The sequence below is a fragment of the Rhodnius prolixus genome, unplaced genomic scaffold (genome assembly GCF_049639745.1).
Source record: "Rhodnius prolixus isolate KJV_2025 unplaced genomic scaffold, Rpr scaffold_5, whole genome shotgun sequence".
In the NCBI taxonomy this organism is placed as follows: Eukaryota; Metazoa; Arthropoda; class Insecta; order Hemiptera; family Reduviidae; genus Rhodnius; species Rhodnius prolixus.
Window position 1 is genome coordinate 30,609,678 of NW_027411624.1, and position 16,584 is coordinate 30,626,261.

The following is a 16,584-nucleotide window of genomic DNA, read 5'->3' on the forward strand; positions in this document are numbered from 1 at the left end:
TTTTTCAATTCGTAACTTATTGGATAATTTATTTGTATTATTTTTTCGGAGATCGATGGTTTCCATTGAACACGAGGTATGGCTATTAAATAACGAGACTGATGCTGTTACAGAAGAACTATGCATGCTTACGACCGACAGCTGGGCAGCGTAAAGCCTTCTCTTTCGATTGCAGCGTCTCATGTGTTTGTAGAGAAATCTGTCTGACCCCGGAACCGTCGTTTGCGTAAGAGGTATTAGTTTCGTTTTGCCGAAAACATGATAATACACATGTAGTAGAGAACAACGAATTGTCGTGAAATTTCACATCAAAACTTGATAAAACCGCTACTGAAACTTATCTGTTATTAAAAGAAGTTTATGGCGATGAATGTTTATCACGTGCGCGAGTTTTTGAGTGGTTCAAGCGTTTCCAAGATGGCCGAGAAGACGTCGGAGATGATTACCGCCCGGGTCGCCCTTCCACGTCCCAAAACGGATGAAAATATCGATTATAATTAATCAACATTACTACCGTGAGGTGCTTGGCTCAACTCCGTGAAAGAGTAAGGAATAAAACGACCCGATTGGTGGAAGAACAAGTCACGGGGTTCTCCATCAAGAAAACGCGCCGGCTCAACACTGCATTGTCTGTCACAGACGTTTCTAGCCAAGTACAACACACCAGTTTTTGGCCATCCGCCTTATTCGCCTGACCTGGCCCCATGTGACTTTTATCTGTTCCTCAAAGTCAAATCTGCATTAAAAGGATCACGATTTCAGTCCGTTGAAACTGTGAAAGAAAAAGCGGCACATGTCATGCAGGAGCTCACAGATAAAGATTTCCAGCTCTGTTTCGAACAATGGTAAATTCGCATGGAGCGTTGTAGGGATAGGGGAGTTGTGTGTATTGAAGGTGATAATAACTAAATATGTATAAATTTAAAATAAAATGTATTACAGCAATAGTCTTGTTATTTAATGGTCACACCTCGTCTGTAGATAAATAAATAGTTCTTTCCTCAAATTGAAGATTTTTTTCAATTATACAAAATGTCACTGAAGGACCAAACGCATATAATAATGTACATTGCATTCAACGAAAAGAGATTGGCTGTAGATAGAAACTATTTTGATAGTCTCAGCTTTGACTATATGGTCGGAGTATAAAAAGGTTTGTTTTCTTTAAATTCAGTGATGCAAAACCTCTGACTTCAAATCCCAGTTTAAGAAATACTGTTTTCAGAAAGAATAAGCATCCTTCTTTGCTTTTCTAAGGTTATATCAAGCAATATTTGGTCCATTATTAAACGACATGACAGAGTATACTTTTGTTTTTCAAAGCAAATATAAAAGAAGATATTAAAATAGAAACTAATAGAAAAATATCCGGTATTGAAATATACTAACTTTCCACTCGATAACAGATAAATAGAAATGGCAGTGCCAATAACTTCTTGCATGTCTGAACCAATAATAGCAACTTCCATCATTAACCATAAAAATATTCTAGGTACAGGTCTATATTCAGTATAACATATTTCAGCCATATGTTGTCCAGTTATTGTACCTACTCTAGCTGATAATCTTTGTACTAGTAATCCTAAAAATGTTGCCCAAAATAGTACCCAAAATAGCTGAAACAAAGTTATAATTGTTATTTTTTATATTATCGTTGATTAAATAGCATTCAACAGCAAAAGTTTGTTTTATTTTACTGTTGAATTTATTTATACAATAAATTATATATACAGGGTGAACCAGTAAGTATTGTCCATAGGCCTACAGTGTGTAGTACATCTAAAGTGGAGTTCAATGACGTATTGACCAACTTCATATTTTCCACTGTTCTTGAGTGACGTCACTTTAAATATTTTTTCTAAAATCATTACTTTTTTGGGGGGCAATAAAAATGTTATTACTCAGAAAGTTTTAATCCGAATTCGATTCTGATGACACGGTTAGAAAGACAGATCAATTTTCTAAAAACTGATTCCATTTCGAAGCATAAGTTGTTTTCCAAACAGCCTCAATCTTCCTCCGAATGCTGGAAAAATAAAATTAATCGAAAATTTTTAAGAAAACTCATTAGGCTCTTACGTGATCATTATCAGATCTAGGTGCTGGCACTTTTTATAAAAGTTTCCTTGTTTAATGGGCTTTCAAACGGTATATCATTTTCCAGGATTCCTTTTATCTTCGTATGAGAAATTACGTTTGTTTTACAAGAAAACATGTTCACGAGCACTCAACAGTGTTAGTTTATCAAGTTGTTTAATTCATTGAAAACTCTTTTAGATGGACCAGTAGTCAATTTTTACAGTCAATATAGTAAAGTCGATATAGTAAAGGAATATTTATCCTAGAATTCCAGGAATTTCAAATGGCCTTTAAATGAATTACCAAATTAGCCTCTCGGAGCCAACTAGCAATCATACTTTACTATAAACTTCTCATTTAAATAATTAAACAAAATCCAAGGCATAGAATGGGGATCGAACTTAGTACCACAAAACTTTTGTGGGCCGCCTCTAAACGCTCAGCTACAATGGCACCTAAGTAATTTCCTTATTTTCCCGTAGTAAGAGGAGTTAAACAGGGCAATCCTTTAACTCTCTTTAAGTTTCTACTGAATTACGCATTTTAAAACTTGGATTAACAGAAAAAATAAATAAAATAACGGTGTTTTTATCAACAACCTCAGAATTGCAGATGACATTCTCTTGATTGCAAGAGTTTCAAAAGAATTACACTACCAAGGAAAGTTGTACATCTTATCTCTGAGCGTTGCAGTAAAAGTAAGTTGCATCTTTCTGTTAACATCATCTTTTCCTCTTTATTTCAATCTTCAATTTCAACTTTTTCATCAGATATGGAATAAAAATTAACTGCTTTTTAACATTTAAACAATATTGCTAAATATACATTAATGGTATAAAATGTAATTTTAATTAAATACAATGCGTAAACATTTGTCCAGATAATGTGTTCAAATGAATGAATAACATTATTGTACTGTTTGATATCAAGTTAAACTGAAGAGTGATTTCATAGTTAATTCCTATCTATTGTTTGCTAGTGGGAATGAGTGGTTGCGAGTTAGATGTTAAATCTAAATCAAACTTTGTGTGGTCTCACCTTAATTCTGTTTCAACAAATGCTTTACCGTTTCTGTTTAAGTTGTGAGTTATGTTCAATTCGTTGCAGCATTTGCTTCATTAATTTTAACAAAGTGACCCTTGTAAAGTAAATTAATAATACTTTTGTTTGCATCGCATTTTGTTTAATTTTACTAAATAAAAAATTTAAAAACGTATTTTACTTAACTAAATTATAGCAAAATGGAGCTTTTTAGGAATTAGCTTAAAATTACAATTTAGGCTCCAGGCTTCTGCAACCCTCAATCAAAAAGTCATACTTAGCTTCATCCGGCAAATACTTAAAGAAACCTTCAGAAAAATATCACAATTTTGTTTAAGAAAGCATGGATATTTTTTAACTTTTGCTTTCCTTTTTTTCTTGAATTTTAAATGCACGAGAATCTTGAAAACATTAGATCTAACTAAATACCTGTCAAAAAAGCAATCGCTTGCATATCTTCGTCTGAAATTTAATTTTTGTGCAAATAAATGCCTGAACAATTTTGTAACGTACCTGATAACTATATCTAGCACCTGATTGTAGATCAGCTTGGATGTTTCCAGGATCTAAGAAAGCAATGCTCATTAAAAAACCTGGACCAGTGAAAGCCCATAATTTTCTCCAACTAAAGCCAATCTATAAAGAAAAAAAATGGCTGATTAAGTAATAATTTTAAAAATTTCAGTCGTTCAGTTTAAAATCTGTCTCACAAAAAACAAAACATCGTTTTTAAAAAAAAATAGATATAATAATAATGCTTTCTCTAACTGTTCGGGTGAAAATAGACTAGCCACTTCTTCAGGAATGTCTCTGAAGGTTATACGAGCCAACAATACAAACAGCTTTACTAACAAATCAGTCAATTACAAGCATAAAGAGTATCTGAAGAGGCTGTCTCAGGAATACTCTTTAATCTCATCAAATCAAACGTAGTTCCACTCATATGGATATTCATAGAAAAGATGTTCATAACTTTAAAAAAAAAAAAAAAGAACCCTCGTATTCAATAACTAGACTTTTAATTTCCCTATTCTTTGGACACTTTCCTACCCCCTTTGAAAAACATCCAAAATTATCGACATTTTGAAACTCTCTAAATCCTCGTATGATCTAAAAGGAGCAGCTCTCTACAACGATACAGAGAAACCATATAGTACAAAGATGATGTTGCTGTAGTTTTCCATCATCGTAAGCACAAAGGCATGGTACTATAATGGATACACAACAGCTTCCAATGCAGTATGGCGTATGGTTTCATATCTTTTTTTTATTGAATATAACTTTCCTCTTCACATCATTAAAATCGCATCTCGCTACCAAGAAAACAGATTATTTCGCCTCTCCATAAACTCTACTCTCTCCATCCCTTACAATTATTGCTGCTAGAGTTCCTCAGGGCTCAATCGTTGATCCAATGATATTCTTAATATCTTTTTAAATGTTTCTTTACATTTCATTGATTAATATCTATCAAAAAGGATTGTTGAAAGACATTTTTGCGTGTTTCAAAAACTATGGAAACCTTTTGAAAGCAACCATTACGACAAGATATTAGTGTAATTAATAACGTAAGCTAACGCCCCAAATGTTAGACGAAGTAAAACAGAAAGTGAGCAGCCTAAGAAGCTGTTACACTAGTCACGGTGAAACTTGACACTGAGATAACATTCTCAAGTGGCGTTGACAGTGACAAACATATAGGAAATTTGCTCTACTCATGCGAAATTCTCGCCTATTTTCCAAAATCAGGAGCTAGTAGTGTAATTTAATAAAATAAAAAAACATTAGAACTGACATAACTATATGAATGTGCCGTTAAGTTTTACTTTTTTAGCTATGCCCTCAAATGGGTAAAATTAGCACAGAGATCATTACTTGATTTCCAAATCACTATGATACTGATAAAACTAAACAATGAACTGACGTGGCAGTTTAGCGTTAAGGTTACAATATACTGCTCTGAACACCCACCATAAAAACAAGTAATAAAAAATTTCAAATCAAAGTGATAGTTCTTGATTTATATCTGTAAAATACAACTTTTAAAGATGGTCGCAAAAAAAAGAAGTAGAAAAATTTCGCACTAACATTTTGTTTTAGATGATGATCGATAATAAAAACACAGGAAGAAAAGATAATTTGGGTTATTTAAGAAATGAGGATGGCTTTTGTGAAATTCGGACACTCCATAATTCACCATAATTCCTTGAAACTTAGTGCTAACATGGATAGATGGCTAGTAACCACAAAATATATACAATAAAGTGGCAATTCTACTCGACTGAAATTCTATATTAGGGATTTACATTCTATATTTGTAACATTTTGTTCCTACTGATTTTTTTGAAAAGAGTCGCAGACTAAGAGGTAAAACTGTCTTGTTCTTTAATTCTGTGCTAGGTTTTCCCTTTGATTCTTTTTGGATATTAATATTTTGGCGGCAGAATTGCTCCTAACTTTTCATGTATATAAAGATAACAAACAGCCTGCTCATTATCACCATCATTGCGTTCACAAGAAATTGAGATATCAGTTCTTTTTTAAAAGATAACCATTTTTTATGAAGCTTATCTGGAGACTGTTCCCTTTTTTAAAAAAAGTAAGTTTCTGGCGTTATGACATTTTGTATTGTTAAAAAGTAATAAGCGTCCAAATTATACTGAAAGCTGTAAGCAAAATTTGTAAATGTATTATATATGTATAATACATTTCCAGCCTGCCGGATACATTGCATTTATTTGTAAATAAATTCTGGATAATAAATAAACATGTGGTATGAAGAAAATGGAGTAAATTGAAATATCAGTAAAAGCTTTATTGCGCTGAAAATACAATTTTAAATTAAGTACCGAATTTTACCTATAATTAAAAAATAATTGATTAATTAAAAAGTTAATGCTTATTATAAATGTATGCAATGGTTTTGTTTAATAACCTATCATGTCCAGTTAAGAGTAACACTTTTATTGAAGAATTTTATTGCATTTTCCAGCCAGTTTGTTTTTGCCTATAATGGAAACCAACGAGTACACTTAAAATATTAACTCAAACTGTTTTGTTAAGTTTGTAAGTTCCTGTGATAGTGTGGGTTCTATCTTTTTCGCCTAGTGATATTCAGCCTCTGTAGTAAATAGGTTTTATGAAAATATAGGTTTGGTTTTTTTCATAAAGTTGTTACATTGTGTGTACTTACTGCTTCCTTTTGATTTGTTCATACTTCCAAGGCAAAAACAGCACTTTATCGTAGAAATTTACCAAGTAATTCATTGTTGTCTTAACTAGCCCTCATCATTATGGAGCAAGCGTAAGTCGGTAAAATCTGAATATACACTGGGCCAAAAAAGTCTGTGAACACTAACCTAAATTTTATTACTTTTATTATTATCTTATTAGAAACTTCTTTTATTTTCAAATGAAATATACTATTCGATAGAGAGAAACCAGAGTTTTCATTTTATATTCAATCTTTTATTTTTGTTCAGCAGGAATATCACAATTAAATGTTTAACAAAACAACACCCCAAACGAATGCAAAAAAAGTCTGTGAACACTTTGCAGAAATAAATCATTCTTACACATTGTACGTGAATTATAAATTTTAAAAACTTGTAGGACCTCCTATGTTCCTAATCACTTCCAACAAGCGAGCTTTCATCGATCCTAATAATTTTGTGGTCGTCAATGTTGGAATTTTATCCCACTCTTCTAAAATAGCGTTTTTTAGTTGTTCACGGTTTCTTATTCCTCGTTTATTTATTTGGCGGCTGATTTCATCCCACAAATGTTCTATTGGGTTAAGGTCTGGCAATTGTGGAGGGGTGTTTAGGCGCCAGAGTGTATTATTTAAAAGCCATTCCCGAGTTTTTAGTGCGGTATGTTTCGGGTCATTGTCTTGTTGGAAGACAAACGTTCCCTCCAACCCTAATTTTTTTGAATTTTTTTTTAAATTGCGTCTTAATATATCCACATACACATATTGGTCCATCATACCATTAATTAGATCTAACTTGCCCACTTCTTTAGCACTCATGCACCCCACACCAGAATGTTGCCTCCCCCATGCTTAAAAGTAGGCTTCATATTTTTCATTTTCATAGCTTCATTTCTTTTTCGCCACACTTTTTGTCGTCAATCAGACCCACATACATTGAATTTCGACTCATCTGAAAAGATTACGGTTTCCCAGAAACTAGAAGGCTTAGAAACATATTCTTTCGCGAAATCCAATCGGCGGTTACGATTTATTTTATTGATTAAAGGTTTTTTCCTCGGGACTCGACCGCAATAATCGTATTCATGTAATTTATTTCTAATTGTCTGCGGTGTTACGCTTACACATAACCATTTGATAATTCTTGACTGATTTTTTGAGCGCTTGTCCTGGGTTCTTCTCGAACAGACTTCAGAATTTGCCGTTTATGAAAGGAATTAAGTTTTGGTGGCCGTCCACTGCGTGGCCTACTAATCACATTTCCGTACTTTTTAATTATATTATGCACCGTTGAAGGGTTTTTTTGAACTATCTTCCCTATTTCTCGAATACTTTTTCTTTCATTTCGCAACGTCACAATAAGTTCTCGAATTGGTCTGGGAACTTCCATATTAGTGGTTAAATATGTACTAATTAGATTATTTATTCACAAAACTGACTGTAGAGGTTTCTACAATACAATAGAGAACTTTGAAACTTTATTCAATCGTTTTTCTGTTTGTTATCTTAATGTTTTTACATATTTATACAGCTGTTCACAGACTTTTTTTGCATTCGTTTGGGGTGTTGTTTTGTTAAACATTTAATTGTGATATTCCTGCTGAACAAAAATAAAAGATTGAATATAAAATGAAAAACTCTGGTTTCTCTCTATCGAATAGTATATTTCATTTGAAAATAAAAGAAGTTTCTAATAAGATAATAATAAAAGTAATAAAATTTAGGTTAGTGTTCACAGACTTTTTTGGCCCAGTGTATGTAGATGTATACATAATATAGATGTAAACATAATTAAGTTTTTTACTCCCCTATCGTTCTTATGATGCGGATAGCCAATCATTTTAACTTAGATTTCTTTGGCACAGATATACATAATTTTGTAAATAAAGCCAGGTGTCAACTATTTTTTTGAACTATTTGTATTGTGTAAATTTGTATAATAACCTCTAAAAGGTAAAATGAAATGCTAAAGCCCAATTATAAACCTAAATTTTAGACTGAGAACGTGAGAACTATTTGTATTATTTATGTTATTATTATATTATTATTGTTGTTTCTGTAAATTGGATTATCGATCCGTTTTTTTTACTTTAAAATAAATACAAGAGTGTATAGATCACTGAGGTTTCAGAGGCGTCCTTCTGAGGTAGGCCTGTCTTAATTTCATTGTAATATATGGAGTCTAGATTAATCTTATGTCGTGTTTAAGAGTAACTAAAAATTATTGCTTCGAAATTGTTGCTTTTTGTGATTAGCCCTTTTCAGTAATGTACTGTTATTTTTGTTTGTTTAGCCCTATTGGCACTTTGTAATTGAAAAAAAAATATTATTTCTATAAAAAAAATAAAAGTGACTGTACATCTAACTAATCAATTACACGTGTAGTGGACGAAGATGATTCAGCAAAAATACTTTACTACAAAATTTTTTCATATTCACTATTAAATCTAGACCTAGATTCATATTAAATTAAAACCTGTACTGGGAATCGAACCTACTGCCAACAACAATACTTATTAAGCTTCGCAAGCCTCGTCTTAAACCGTGGCGACTGTTAAAAGTTTATATAACTATTATTTGGAACATTAACAGAGGAAAAACCCATTTTAAGCGAGTTTTGGGGTAAGGGTTTGTTTTCACTAATAATTTGAAGAATATCAGTCGACCACGAGTACCACTTTACATTTTATTGTTCATTTCACTTTAGATTTTCAAGTGTTTATTGAATTTTTCTAACGAATTTCTTTGAAAAAGTACACTTATTTATCTATTGTTTTTCCTTGATACATTCTTGTAGGACACCTTATTTAAGTGATATTCTTCGAGAGTGATGACGTTGAGATCTCCTTTAAAGTGTTTTTTTTTATTCGGTTGTAATATTTTAGTGTAAGAAATGTATTACATAACAATTTTTTTTTATTATTAGAAACTTGAAATTTTGGTGAGAGTTTTCTTACGTTTTATATATATTTTTTTTAAATTTAATCAAATTATGGGAACTTTGGAATCAATAAAAGTGACGTCGATCTATTTAATTAAATTTCCAATTACTAAATCTCGATAACAAAACTAGCTCAGCAAATTATATGTTTTATTTGATTATTTTTATTAGGTGCCAGTATTGAACAGGAGTTTTGCTGATAACTAAGGAACGGATTTTTATGTATTTAAAAATGCCAAATATTTAACTAAAATATGCATTTATTTTCGTCAATTATGTGGAAAATATGTGATTTTCTTAAAATATTTTCTGGAATATTTAAGTAAAATGGACATTTTTTTTATGAAAATGGAGTTTTTTTTGGGGGGGGGGCAAGTTATAATTATTTATACAAGAAAAGAATATTTTTACAATTTATAATAATTTATTAGGAACAAAATAATTTGTTTTTACAAGTTATAATGATTTATACAACAAAGAACATTTTTACTATTTATAAAAAGATGTGTTAAATTTTCAATTTTGAAAACTTCACTCTTCGAAATTGTTTGCAACCACATGAAATTTCAAATGTTGGAACGTAAAGTGACGACGATCTGGACTTGTAACGACTAAAAGATCGTTCAACATCTACAGATGTTATAGGTGCCTTGCTGAAAGAAGTTGTAAAGGGTACACTGAGGTGACTTCTGTTCCACTGATAATATCAGAAATCTGGCAGATGGTCTCCCACCCTTTGTTCTTGCTCAGTACTTCTACCAGTTTTGATCTGATCAGATCTCCCTTACTCCCAGGTATTCCTTCCACCTTTTCGATGACTTTTTTAACGTTGGACACGTTTTCTGTCAGTCGAACATTTTGGGACTCAAGTTGGGTAATGGCTTGTGCAAGAAATACGCAATTGTCAGAAATGAATGCAAGGTCGTTCCTTAAATTAGGTTTCTCGAATAAAGACTTGGCTGTATTTATCGCTACTGCTTCGTCTTCGAGATGTGAAAGGACATTCTTGATTTTATGGTAGTTTTCATAGTAATACTGAGCTGCTTCTAGCCAAGTACCCCATCTTGTCAATATTGTTTCTGGTGGAAGGCACAAGTCTGGATAGAGATCTTTTAGCATTTTAATGCGACTTGGTGCTTTTAAAAACACTTTTTTAACCACTGTGATTCACAGTCTGTGGTTCACAGTTCCGGTCAACCACCTCCCAATTATGAAAATATGCCCAAAATGAAAAATATGTACATATTTTGATTAAATATGTAGAAATATTTATTTATTTTAATCAAATATGTATAAATATGCGATAACATCCAAATATGTGGAAATATGTGAAATAAAAGTAGACTCAAACGGCTTAAAAAGTGTCAGTATGAATACTTCTAGTTGAAAAACGTCTGTAAATTGCCTAGAAAAAAATATGTAAATACATACGAATCCGTTCCCTACTGATAACTAACTGAATGTTTGAAGCTTGCAGTTCACACATTTCAACATATTTGCCACTACTACAAAGACATCGCATTCTAACTACAAATACCATGCATTTGATACTAGATTCCTTACAGATATCCGTCCAAGAGAGAAACATGTCAGGAGGGAGGCTCCAAGGTGACGGTTCTGGACTAAATCCTTGCATTAAATAATCAGATAACTAGAACCATATTGAGTACTAATTATGAAGGTATTAGAACAAGAAAAGATTGAAAATTAAATGAAGTAAATCGATAAAGGATCGAAAATATCTCTTTGGGAAAAATAAATCTTTTACAAGCATTAGGGATTAAGAGATGTTCCCCTCGAATCTCTAAATGTCACCTGTTCTCTTTTATTATACTGATGTAAACTGAAATAAAATGAAAATAGAAAAAGTTTTCTATGAAGGAAATAGCGCTTAGGGAAGATCGAGGAACTATCGTACACACAATTCCCAGTTTCCGTTAACAACTGAAGACGAGTATACAAATGGCCCATGGCCTTTCCTAGGGTCCTGAAGGCTGGTACAAACACGCTGACTCAGTTCCGGCAACGTTTGGAAGCGATATGTCCTGCCCCTCTCAGTGGAATTCCAGAATGATTTGGTATTTTAAAAAACGAAGTAGAAATTCCCAAAATATATCCTTATTTAGGTGACAAATATTCAAAAATGTTTGCTGTACAAATTTTAAGTTATTTTTAGAGTAAGTTTTTGTGTGAGCAACTATTTCCATCTATGAAATTAAATAAAACGGCATACAGATCAAGAATTACAGATAAACATCTAATCTGCCTTAATGAAGTTTGTCTGTTCTCAGTCTCTGAGAATCCAGATAATGGAAATTAGGAAAATTTTGTAAATATGTTGTGGCCTGCGTGAATATTGCCTGTTGCACCAAGAGGCCCGTGGTTGAGTTTGAATCCTTATAATATCCCCTAACTAAATATATATATATAAAGTAATGTAAACGCCTATTTTTCCAGGCGTGGCTTAACGTCCAACTACCAATTAGGTGTCATACTTTACTATAAACAATTTTTTCTAACAAATAAAAATTAGTCATTCGCGGGATTCAAACTGAGGATCTATCACTTACGGAGCCACACTCTTGACCATTAGACCAACACCCGCCCCAAATATATATACATATAATACGCGAAAGATTCTTAACAGACATTATGGACTTCTCCAAAGACCATTTGACCTAAATCTTTGACCAAGGCTGTAATAAACGCCCACTCTACAAAACACTACTCAGACCGATATGGACATATGGAGCAGTATTGAGGAGTTCCGCCACAACTCCAAAATAAACCCTTTAAAATTCTACCTATCCAAAGCATTTGGTCGAACAGTTAATTATTCCAAACCTACGCTTAATCACAATACTAAAGCCACATTTATGAACGAATAATTTCCATACAGACCTGTTCGATCTTTTTAAGCCTCTCGTTCGATCTCTCAACATAACCTTTCACCCAGATGCTTTGTTAATACCAACTAGAAGGTTCCAGCGCTTACCCGTATCCTAATTTAAGCGCTCAACCCGTGGTGACTGTATCAGTGATATATTCTGTGTAAAATACTGTACATTTTTTTCATATAGTTAGGGAGCAAACAAAAATAAAATCGATAATATTATTTGAGTAAAGGCTTTAGCTCAGTTCCCTGGAAAAAGTTCACATGTTAAAGCAACTTAAAATTAAAAATAATAATTATGATTTTGTTTTACAATTTATAAAAAAATATATACCTACATGTAAAAGAAATTAAAATACATTTTTGTTTTCTGTTGCGCAGTTGAGAATAGAAAATTGCATGGGAATATGCACAACGGAGAAAAAGTGCTTGAAATATACCCAACGTGCACCTATTCCAGAATTAATTGAAATTTGCTGTATTACCTTTACTATATTATAGGTAACTGGAATAATTTCTTGCTTACCGGCTGTTTTTTATTTAAAAATGTTCTGCTGAAGATAATTCATTTTTATATTCTCGTTTAATATTAAAACCCGTAATTATTAAATTAAAAAAAAAAATCTATAACAACCTATTTAACTTTAATGAAAACTTTAATTAAAATTAATTTAAAGTTACCTTGTCTTCATCTGGAACATTCACCTTCAACTCTAATAATTCATTATCAGATTCGGTAGCTTGAAGACGATTAACTTTGGATGTAGGTGCTGATGTACCATTAGTCCGGTCCATTCTGTAAAAAATAAAAATAAAAATGAAATTACAGTATTAAAAATAAAATACAAAATTACCTGCGTAAGTAAAATGAATATAATTTGAACCCATAATTTATAAAATATGTATGCTCATGCTATCTAGCGCTCTGTTTATGAACTATATCTACATGGTCTAAAAGTTAACTTTAATTAGCCGAACGTCAATAAAAAGTAAAGCAATGTCTATTTTGACAGATACACTTTAAGTCCTAACTATCGAATAATGTGTCGTGGACCAGAACGTTAGTAATATAATAGATTTGCAAGAAATATCTTACTCATGTACTGTAAGGAATTTCCTCATCTATTTCCGTTAATTATATTCTACTTTTTCCCTGTTTTTATCAGACAATTTATTGTTAAAACTCTTAAATGGAAAGCCCTATTGCTATACTTTTCGAAATGTAACATCCTTCTTAAAATATGTCATTTTTATTTTGAACTCTTATAAAAAGCTGAATAATTTATTTTCTAGCTTTAAACCTTGATTTTCATAAATATATAATAATAAACTTGATAAATAATTTTTAACAAAGGTGAATGTAGAAAAAAAAAAATGCTCCATAATACTTGAGGGGAAAAAAAGCCATTAAAAGGGATCAGATATTTTACATATAATGTAAACCTATAGAAGAAAACTTTCATGTCTTAAGTATGCACTTAGATTAGGGTAATACTTTAGGTTTTAAGGAACACTAAGCTACAACAGAGATCTCTTTCAGAACAATTTTTTTAAACTTAATAATCCAACATTTATTCATGAAACATTTAATTTATAAAAAACAATTTTTTCTTTTAGAATAACGAACATCTCGTACACCTATCATCATCCTAGTTTTTATTTAAGTTTTAGCAGAGGTCGCGGGATTGCAATAATCAATAATTAGTTACCAAATATTAATTATAATTGTACTAATTAATTAATAATGGATCAACTGCAACATAATTTTGTGCTATTAATTGCTAACACAAGTGAGAAATAGGACATTTTTATTTTTTTTTATTTTAGTTAATTTTTGTTTTAATTTAAAATATATCTGAGGTCATTGGCGCCCACAGCTTTTTTCAGTGCACTTCCAACCTCAGGATTGTTCTCTCGTTACATATAACACTGTCCATCACCGGATGGTAAGAAGCTCCTAGGAAGAGAATATCTTAGGACCAGGCACTGAATTCGAACTCGGGAACTCCGCGTGAGAATCCAGTGTAAGCTAACCTCTCACCAGTTGCTAACAAAGTTGAAAACTTAACATCTTCTCCGGCAAATTATTATAATGTCAATTAGTTCTGAAATAGACAAGGCGTTCGGTGAACGTTTCAGTAAAACAGAAATGATTAAAGAGAGCATTGTCATGCTTTTTACTGTTGCTCGATTCTTGGAGCAATGAACTAAGTAAACAAGACAGAATGATAATCTGACTAAAGACAGCAGCAATATATACTCGTCTGAGAATCGTACCCGCTATCACTCCTGCTATATATTGACAGTTCTTATTACTTACTGCTACATGGAACTATCTATTTCCCTGTCTACAATCTAATGTCTATCATATAAATACTAGAACTGTGAAATAATAAAAAACATTTATTTATCTAAAGATATTTCTATTAAAATACTTCTACATTTTCTCTATAAAACAGTTTTTGTTTTTGTTTTTTCAGGGTTCCCCAAATAAAGAACATTTTCAAAGGAAGGCCAGAAGCGAACTGATTGGAAATGAGGTTATAAATTCTAAAATCAGAATTACTTAATACTCAAACAAAATTATATATATTTCCAAGCTTATTCAATTGATCCAGAATTATATTTACTTTAAAAAAAATAAATAAATAAAAATAAAGATTTAATGCTTAGAAATCGAGATTGTAAGATTTGTTTCTCGCTTGATGAAGGCTTTTTTGATGAATGTGGCAAGAATTAATTAAAATATTTGACACATTTCAAAATTCTTGAAAAGAAAAATTAGAATTATGTTATGTTTTTCACAATTTAGAACCTTAATCATTTCATTTAAAGCTGAGGAATAATCACGAAACGATACTTTCTTGATAAAGCGCCAGGTGTGGGTTTTGATGAAATAAGTAAATCACAGCATTTTAGATTGACTTTTTTTAAAAGAGGTTTTATAGCATTCTGTAGTTGTTGAGTCATGACTTCTAGCAATACTACTGTGTTATTAAATTGAAATTTTATTAAAGCCAATTAACATTTAGCAAAAATTCTAAATTAAAAATAATAAAAAACATGTGAATTATGGCTAAGTATAAATTACATTAAGAGAATAGCGTGATTTTTTTACAATTTGAATTGATCATATTACCTACCTAACTTTATTTAACTAAGATAATAATTTTATAAATAAAAACCAGCATATTCCAATATTCCCTAGTTCAAATTGAGGTCAAGTATTTCAGAAATCATTTTGTTTAAATCCATTATGTGTTCATAATTACCTATTTCAGTCTAATTCATTTTAAGTTTAAAATTATCTCTAAAGTGGAAGTTCTATTTATAGCACATCAAGAACCAAACATAAATTAAACAGTAAAAATAATTAAAAAAATAAATAAATTCAATAATTTTTTACGTTTAAAAGTGCGTTTTTACTTACATTCATTTAAAGTTAGAAGATTTTTAGTTAATAACGTTTTTACGACTTACAATCCATGCTGAATTGACACAATCAAAGAGGTAAAAAGTTATATGTTCCCGATTTTTTTTGCTGTATTCTTCGCTCACATTTCTACTACCAGAACATTGTAAAACGAACGTAACTGTCGAACTGCCTGTGCACTACAATCTTGTGCATACGCTGTGAGTCATTATCTTTGTTTTTAGTGAATCCCATTGCTATTTTGTTTTCCTACTTTTTACGAAAGGATTACAAATTGCCAGAAACATTATCTTTTTAAAAAAACAAAAAAAACGCGAGCGTAATGAATGTCAATTTAATTATCGGTGACCTTATAATAAAGTTTTTTTGTTTGGCCTTAAGCAATTAATAAACTGCTTGAATAAAAACCAGGTATCTACTTTATTTATATGTATTTAATTACATTACGATAATAATGTGGCTTTAGCCAAAAAAAGAAAAAAAAAAAGAAGCTTTTTGTAAAAGGCAGTTAGAAAAGTTGTTACTATTTATTCAGCTTTATTAAAGACCGTCCTAACAATCTCTCATTTCGCCTTATACTTTGTTTTGGTCATTCTAAACACAATTTTATAGATGTTCTTATTTTGATGATGATTTGATAGATGGTTTTTTATATTTTTGTAAGAATGGTAGGATCAATTGAACTCTTTTTTCTGCTGTTTTTTTTTAATTCTCCAACTTTTAAATTAAATAGAAACCAAATTGTACCATTGCCGATGAGCATTTACTAATACTTATTTTTATAAAATATAAGTGCTTCTGAATATTAGTGCACTATTTTTTCACATTTTTTATTTTTTTTACAAATTAAAGCCTATTTTACAAATAATTGTTCCTTGTGTAAATTATTTAAATTGTATAAATGCTTTGTGTAAAATTATTGGTTCATATTAATCAAAATCTCTTGCACCGTTTTCTACATGCATTTCTATTTTTATTAGCCAATA

The 16,584-nt window shown here is 31.2% G+C and overlaps 1 protein-coding gene and 1 long non-coding RNA gene across 6 annotated transcripts in view; one reads left to right on the plus strand and one right to left on the minus strand.

Moving 5' to 3' along the window:
• The window catches only part of LOC141458567 (protein Malvolio-like), a 34,276-nt gene that overhangs the window by 9,686 nt on the left and 8,006 nt on the right, over window positions 1-16,584 (minus strand). For 4 of the 5 annotated variants that reach the window (XM_074136750.1, XM_074136749.1, XM_074136746.1 and 1 more), the window contains exons 2-4: window positions 12,847-12,961; window positions 3,634-3,756; window positions 1,390-1,616 (exon numbers count right to left, since the gene is read on the minus strand). In XM_074136750.1, the coding sequence (XP_073992851.1) occupies window positions 1,390-1,616; window positions 3,634-3,756; window positions 12,847-12,960 (464 nt within the window). In that variant the 5' untranslated portion in view covers window position 12,961. Of the gene's footprint in view, window positions 1-1,389; window positions 1,617-3,633; window positions 3,757-12,846; window positions 12,962-15,595; window positions 15,787-16,584 lie in introns of those variants that run through there. The other variant, XM_074136747.1, reaches the window with a different exon arrangement.
• LOC141458568 (uncharacterized) lies at window positions 6,499-14,861 on the plus strand. Its single transcript, XR_012461056.1, has 4 exons — window positions 6,499-8,477; window positions 10,838-10,953; window positions 12,547-12,666; window positions 14,646-14,861. It is a non-coding gene; the product is annotated as an uncharacterized lncRNA (long non-coding RNA).